This window comes from Adiantum capillus-veneris, chromosome 11, assembly GCF_014529385.1.
Source record: "Adiantum capillus-veneris isolate H3 chromosome 11, ASM1452938v2, whole genome shotgun sequence".
NCBI classification, from domain to species: Eukaryota; Viridiplantae; Streptophyta; class Polypodiopsida; order Polypodiales; family Pteridaceae; genus Adiantum; species Adiantum capillus-veneris.
The window spans coordinates 126,068,600-126,076,843 of record NC_140941.1 but is presented as its reverse complement, the minus strand read 5'-3'; the positions used below and the strand labels follow the sequence as shown (position 1 = coordinate 126,076,843).

At 39.9% G+C, this 8,244-nt stretch overlaps 1 protein-coding gene across 1 annotated transcript; it reads right to left on the bottom strand.

The window, feature by feature from the left end:
• Positions 1–3,799: 3,799 nt before the first annotated feature.
• Positions 3,800–4,876, bottom strand: LOC147447980 (uncharacterized). The gene has a single exon (XM_086524466.1). It carries the CDS (start codon positions 4,840–4,842, stop codon positions 4,408–4,410), a length of 435 nt encoding a protein of 144 aa, XP_086380592.1. The 5' UTR covers positions 4,843–4,876; the 3' UTR covers positions 3,800–4,407.
• Positions 4,877–8,244: the final 3,368 nt, after the last annotated feature.

Below are 8,244 nucleotides of genomic sequence, written 5' to 3'. Positions count from 1 at the left end.
CTCTCTCTTTGGTGGGGAGTTTGGAGAATACCATGGGTGCGCAATTGCTGTAGCACTTCACCTTGGAGGGACGGATTGCCCAGGGCTTGTTGAAGCCTAGTAACAAGATAGTTTACAAGCATAGGGGCATCATTAGTTGCTCTTTCATTAGAAAAATCAAAGCTATCAACATTCATTTCAATCTCTTTTTCCTTGTCAGCCATACTGGCAAATTTTAGGTGTAAATGTTTACTTGTACTTTGGCACTTCAAGCCCTAGTTGCTATTCCTCTTTACCTTCAAAGATAAACTCTCAAGAATCTATACCTATGGATGGAATATTATTAATTGCAAGGAATAGAAGAGAGGGTTCAATAGACCCAAGACAGCACCGGTTCTCGTCAAGCTTCTAATAGCTCAATAATGGTTAAGCCATAGGCAAGCCTCACATGACTCCATTGTTAAGACTGGCATAGCTCTTGATGGTATCCCCGTTATTTGCATAAAGCAGGCGTGCTTCAAGGATGAAAAAACCCTATTCTACTTACACTTTTGCAGGATATAGACAAGGACAACAGGTTGGAGACAATAACCAGTAGGGTGGGAGCAAGGACCAGAAGGGGGAAGTAGATGATGACAAGTCGCTACCAGAGAAGAAGGATGGAGACAAGGATCCCATTATAGAGGACACAAAGGTGGACATGGGTGGGAATAAACTGTTAAAGGAAGAGGACCCAAAGGTGGATGATACTGGTGTGAGCAAGGAGCTACTTGAGAAATGCTTACCGCTTTATGATGTAGTGCACAAGGCCCAGTTTTTGGGAGACAAGGAACCCCCTATAGGGGTTGATGTTAATCAGCATACAACAGGTGATGATGACGCTCCTCTAGCAAATATATTTTATATTTTAAAAAAATCTCTCTCAAATGTGTGTGCCTAAGACTCGTGCGTGCAAGGTGTAATGCATGTGTTGTGCCACATTGTACTACCGACCTTATTTCAGCCATTTGTTATGAGCCAAATATGTCTATTACTTTCTAGTGTTTAATGAGCAATTATATGTTTTTTGTCTCTTTTGACTATTCTTGTTTGTTAGGGTTACAAGCTTGGTGGTTAGATGAGCCTACTGTTGTCGAGCGTAATGCTCCAAAGGATCTTCCTGCATCAAAGGGAAGACTAATTATTCTTGATGTCAATGGGGTGGTCTTGAAGAGTTGGTCTAGGTTACCAAAAGATGAATGGGAAATCAAGCAAGCGTTACAAGAAGTACGTGTCAATTATTTATGGTGTTGTAAGTTGAGGCTAGGTGCCCAAGATTTCTTAGAAGTACTGGCAGCTCAAGCAAGCGTTATGATTTGGAGTTGTTGCATGAAGCCTAAGCTGATGCAAATCTTGAATACTTGCTTCCCAAAAGTTATGAAGAATCCAAAATTCATAAAAGGTAATGTAACTTGGAGGAAGTTAGTATAATAAGCTGATGTACAGCCTTGTTTTGATTAAGTCTTATATGATTTCTTTTGTATGACTAGACATATTTTCTCAGGAGGATTGTGAGATTTGGCAGGATAGTTTTAAATGTGTTCCATACATTGACGATCAATTTTGGCAAAAGCCTATTTTTTTGAAGAAGTTGCGGAACATTGTGGAAAAAACACCCACAATTCAATGCTAGCAACACGATCCTTCTTGAAGACACCCGCTACAAGTCTTTGAAGAATGATTTATGACAATTGCTTGCCGATCCGTTGTTTTGAGCCAGGAGTGGAGCCCGAGGGCTCCTCGTATCTCGCTAATATAGTAGAGCCTTGGTTAGTTGAGTGGATTAGAGATCCCTGCCCACTTGCATATTGTAGGAAACACCCATTTTTTGATGTTGAAGATGATTTGTCCCCACTGGTTGCTGATTATTTTGTAGAGATGGAAGGTTATTTGTATTGGTTTGAGCCCCCAAATATATGATGTATCCAATTGGCTACTAACATACACAACATTGTCACTACTTTGACCTACTGACTAATGTTCAGTATCCAAATGTTAATATTACTACCATTTATGATAATTTTGTTATTTCCAACTACTTGCAATGTGATTTGTTAACTTGTTAGCTTCAATTTGGTCTTCTTGGGAACTATTTTGGTACTATACATGTTAGGCACTGCAACATTTGGTTCTGTAACTATTTGGTACTCTACAATAGCAATATATAGTACCAATTTTGGTACTTTATAGTACCAATTTTGGTATTGTGGACATTAGCCATCAAGAGAGGATGCACTAAAATATCATACAGATGGGTTACAGTTGGTGTAGTACTAGTTTTGATACTAGGTACTATATATCTTTGGTACTGCAACATTTGGTTAATATTACTACCATTTATGATAATTTTGTTATTTCCAACTACTTGCAGTGTGATTTTTTAACTTGTTAGCTTCAATTTGGTCTTCTTGGGAACTATTTTGGTACTATACATGTTAGGCACTGCAACATTTGGTTATGTAACTATTTGGTACTCTACAATAGCAATATATAGTACCAATTTTGGTATTGTGGACATTAGCCATCAAGAGAGGATGCACTAAAATATCATACAGATGGGTTACAGTTGGTGTAGTACTAGTTTTGATACTAGGTACTATATATCTTTGGTACTGCAACATTTGGTTTAGTAACTATTTGGGATTGTACAGTCCAACTTTGGTACTATACATTGCCATGTTTGAAACTATATATTAGGCAATGAAAAGAACATGGTTGGCTTTTTGGTAAATATTCTAAGTTATTGGGATAGGGTGATTAACCCAAATTATTCTTTGGTACCTGCTATCAGAACACAAGAACAGAAAGAGAGGAAACTCAAGAGAGAAACAAAAATACATTAGGCTATCAAAAGAAGTACATGGTTGAATTTTTGGTAATTAACCCAAGTACTATCAGAGATCGTAAGAGAAATCTATTGGTACTTTTTGCCTCTGTGTTTGGTATTGTTTGTTACATGATTAGTGCATGTTGATCACTCTCATTCTCATATGGCATGCTATTGTATATGTTTTCATAAATTTCAAGAGATAACCTGAATCTATTTTGGCATCCATGGATAGGCTCCATGGGAAATTGTATTTCTCTTACAAGGTGTGAGTAGATCATACCTAGAGGTGTATGATCTAGAAGGCTGTATGTATCAAAATTTCCTTCAACTTGTCCATAATACAAGCCTTCAACCACTTTCTCCCCTCTAGCAATTTTGTTGTGCCACGCATCCTTTTGTGCCTTCACTGTCTGGTACATCTTTTTGGTGCATTTGGTCAGATAGAAATCATGTCCTTTCTCTGCTGCCTTGACTACAAAGTTGTCATTGACAACAAATCACACAAACAGTTAGGGTTACCTTCTTACATAGGGAGGCTAGAGACATTATGCATTGGCAAATTTAAATCAGAACTGTTATTTTCTTTGGCATCATCGTCTTCATCACCACAAGGATCGTTTGATTCTAGTAATGGTTGGACTATCAGATATTTCCATTCTTCTACATGTTTTTTTTTCTTGCATCTTCTCCATTGCCCACAGAGATATGAATCACAAAAACATGAGTGTGTCTGATATCGTAGAGTGCACTGTTTATCCTGTGAATATCCATCAATGCAATGAAATGATTGTGAGCCTGTAATACGCTGGAAAGGGGGAAGTCGGAAACACCAGCACACAAGTTGAATGCCTCTCTATAGCCCAGTGATCTCACAACACCCCTATCCCTTAGCTAACACACACCTTGACTCACAATCTGAAAACAACTATTAACTCTACCCGTATCCAACCAACACCGTCTACATACATCTTGTCGCCAAGCATACCGTAATGGCTTTAGTCTATGACCTTTTAGAGCACCTTCACCCACAAATACACAACTCTATATCCAACAACACACATAGCCTTGCACAATCCCTTGTAGGCATCCATTTTCCTTCAAGCTTATAGATTGGAACACATCGACATCCACATAGGAGGCTCTCACAATTATCAGATACCCACAAGCTTTCCTACCTCTTGCACTTATCATACTCACACACAAATATGGCGACAAACAAATGAATATAAGAGCAAGAGGGCGAGAATGTTCACTTGAACAATAGCATTATAATAGATTATGGTGACACTGATGCAATTAGCTTCATTTAGAGAGTGTAGAATGTAGCCCTCGCCTGCTCCCGGCCTTCTGTAATGCACCCTCCCCACTCTCCCATCCATCGGCCCATTAGATTCCCCAACGCCTTAACTGGACGCCCGTGCTGCAGCCCCTCCAATCCGTTAAGGGGTCGTCCTTCCTTCTGTAATGCCTGCAGCCCACTATTGCACCCGTGCGACCTCTACACACCGCCCTTGTTTGGCTTATGATTGCTCATCCTCCTGCTCTGTGGTGATGACCCTTCATGCAGCCCATTGACGGATCCTCCCTGCTGGCGCTACGCTCAGCCCTCTTTTGCATTCAACTAGCGAGCCCTTGCAACTGGCCCCACTCTCCTCCGGAGCTCCCCTCTGCCTGCTACCCGATTTGGCACCCACCTCCTCCTCAGTTTTTGTGGCACTGCCTTGCAGCCGACCCACCCCCTCTTGTGACCACCGGCCACCTGCCGTATGCAGCTCCCTCACCACCGGTGGCCTCCTGCAACTCCTTCCTGCCCGCAGCCCTGGCGGGTCCTCTCCTGCAACCGATTGGAGGTCACCTTGATGCAGTTCCCCCCGTGTCTGTAGGCCGGTCACCCCTCTTTGGCCCCCGTGTGCCTCCCACTGAATATGGAAGCCCGCAAATCTTTCTTTCCTTCTCCCAGCTTGCTCACAGCCCTTGGCGGCCCGGCTCCTCATGCAGACTACCACCTGGCAAGCTTCCCTGTCGCGCTGCTCGTCTACCGCAGAGAAACGCTTTTTTTCCTTTTAATAGCTCAAAGCTTTTTTTTTTAAATTGTTGTGCCTACCACAAAAAAATGTAGTTATGCTTCATGAAGCTCTTAAGATGAGATGAGAATAGATCAATAAAAGTAGAGCTTCTTATTCGTTGCACTACCAAGTCCTTTCTTTTCTTCTTAGACCCACCTGCATCAACTTGCCCAGTTGGAACATCTGCAAAGATCTTCACAGTGACCTCCCCACTATCCACTGAAATCTCATCAGGACACAATGTCAACTTGTTTATGCCACATCTAGAGAAATCCCCAAACAAGCATTTTTTTGCATAGTATTGTGCATCATGAGCTTTGTACATAAAAGTGATTCCCACATATCAGTGATGCTATGCACACTGATTGGTTTGTAGTATACTTACCTGAATCATCATTGCAACAAACGAAACATGTGCAGGCATGATCCTTTCCATGATGCCCAAACTTGTTTTGTTGCATATGATTAAATGTCTCTTTAAAATATATCATTTGGAAATGATATACACAGCAACACGTATATCACTCCTTCATTTTTTGGACAAAGTAAGGCTTTAAAGCCTCAAAACATCTAAGAGAAATTTCCACTTCTAGATGGGCGCTCTTGAATCTTTGATACAACTCAACAAAACAGCTTATGAGAGTAAAATACTAGCCATTTTGTACAGTACCATTTGGTATACAGTACAATAGCAAATGTGGGGCTGTAAAATATTGGCCATTTTGTACAGTATCATTTGGTACTGTACAATTTTGTACAGTACCATTTGGTACAAAAGAACACCATTTGGTTGTGTATAGTACCAATTTTGGTACATTTAGTAGAGTATAGTAGCAATTAGGTTTTGTACAGTACCAGATTTGGTATAGTAAGGCATTAGCTATTTGGTATTTGGTGCAATAGAGTACCAATTTGGTATTGTTCAGTACCAAGTTTGAAATTAGTTTGGAAATGTCTTATAGAGTACCTTAAATGGTGGTACAAGGTGGATGCCAGAAAGTACCAATTTATTTGCTGTATAGTACCAATTTTGGTACTGTAAGACTTTATCAATGAAAGATATTTTTGTTTTGTACTAGGAAATCTACTATGGAGTACCTTGAGGAATGCTATAGGGTCGATAGGTATATTATGTAGTACATAACATGGAATTATAGGGTACTCTTTAGTACATTTAGGGTGCTCTATATAACATGCTACTATATGGTAGATAAATGTACTTTGGCCTACATCACAAGGTTCTATAGTGTACTCCAATCAGATAGAATGCACTATGGTGTACCTTATATGGTAGTATAGGGTAGATGAAGGACCTATGAGTATTATTATAGGGTACTTCAATCACATGAAAAGTGCTATTGAGTACCTAGAGTGGAAGCATAGGGCATTATAATTAAGGTATAACAATGGAGTACCTTCATGTATATTAATATAGCTCCTATTATACCTCAGGTTGCTACATGTACCAAATGATATATCTTTAGCAAGTTACTAGAGGTATTGTATGAGATAAAGCAAATGGAGGCCGGATTACCTTCAAGTACTATAAGTAGAGTACATTACACCTGAGAAAATAGAGAGGCACAAAAGACATTAGCAACGGTTTGAATTTACATGAGGGTCATCGAGAAGATGCACTAGATGTTTGACATCACTTTTTCTTCCAATCCTCTTCTAACATATGTCCTTTTTGTTGGGCAAAACTCGGGTCTTTGAGGTCTAAAAGACATAAACTAGATCTCTTACTTCACTTGTGACAATGTTACCTTGAGGCAACTGTCTTTGACAAGCACTCAATGGCAAAACTTCCTCATCATCTTTAATCTCAACACGATAACTGCCTATAGCAATGTTTCTTTGATGAACACCCAAAATACCTGCTATCCTTGTATGGTTCATTTGTATTGTGCCATGTGTATTATTCATTACCATCATCAAAGAAGATCTCTTCAAGACGAGCTCATTTGTGAGCGGGGCACCTTGAGTTGGCTGAGGGTGTTACGGATGTTAGATAGAAGAGTTCTTTCAACATTAGTTGTTGATGTTTGCAGATCCTTAGAAGTAGGATGAAGCAAGAGTTGTTGGAATAAATCTGTCTGGATACTTCTTGTAAGCCCTAGTGTCTCTATGCGCCAAAAATTTGCCATAGCTGATTAAATCTGCTTTCTTGATTTGGCTTTATCCATTAAAGATGGATCTTGCAACTTGTTGCTTTCTTTTTCTTTCCTTCTCTGTTCTTGTTTCTTAACAGCCCAATACTCATGCATAGAAGTGGTGTCCATGCTGTGAACACTTGCATTCCTCTCCATAATCCAATCCCTATTTAGGCAGCCTTGCACAGTAGGCCAATCCCTATTTGGACAGCCTTGCTCATTCACCATGCTAGGAGAAGTAGTTGTGAATTCCATGCCTTGAGGATTATCCATGTTTACACAGCCCTGCATATTCTCCATGCTAGGAAAACCAGTTGTATTCTCTAGTCAATCTGTGAATTCCATGTTGGAAAGAGTGTGGGTAATGTAGAGAGGTAAAGAGCTACAACTACAAAATCAGCTATGTCGTGAACACAGAGGAAGAAAGAGAGAGAGAGAGAGAGAGAGAGAGAGAGAGAGAGAGAGAGAGATCACACCTCATCTATAATCATTACATAGAACTATGATGTTACAAAACAAACATTTTCTTTTTACATAAAAGAATTCCCCAAACAAAGATAAAAACAAATTTCCCAATAAAGTGGGTAAAAAAGACTTCCCCAAAAAAGGCTAATTTTCTACCAGAAAAAGGGAGTGTCCTTGACAGTGTATATTGTACCACCAAACCATGCTTTCATCCCTCTATGCTCATTAGGAACTTGTTCTTAATGAAATGCTCACTATGTTATCAATTTCCGCTACACACAAGTTACTAGTGCATTAAATGTTACAGTTTTGGTAGGTACAAGGTGGAATGTCAAATGGGGGGAGACCTAGGGAGACACTAAAGTGTATGTATAGTGTGTGCTTGTAACCTTGCAATTGCTTGCCTATGTCACCAAAAGAGGCAGGGACATAACTAGCCATAGTGACAAAGTATGCACTTTTTGAACCCATAAATCTGGAGCAAGTCCAAAAATTTTAATGACTTCTTGCTTTTCAAGAAGTTTGATTTTGTCCACTCTAGGTTGTATTGGATGTGAACCTAGCACCCTTGACAGAGCTAGTAGTGAAAATATGGGGAGAGTGGGTGATTGGTAAAGCTTATTATGGTAGATAGCTATTATCTCCTTGTTGAGCTTCCCAATGTAATGTCCCAAACTCTAATTCCTCTTCGGATCCAAATGCGTAGATCCCT

Excerpts from the sequence above, each read along its gene's own strand:
- LOC147447980 (XM_086524466.1), bottom strand. The coding sequence starts at position 4,842 with ATGAGGAGCCGGGCCGCCAAGGGCTGTGAGCAAGCTGGGAGAAGGAAA.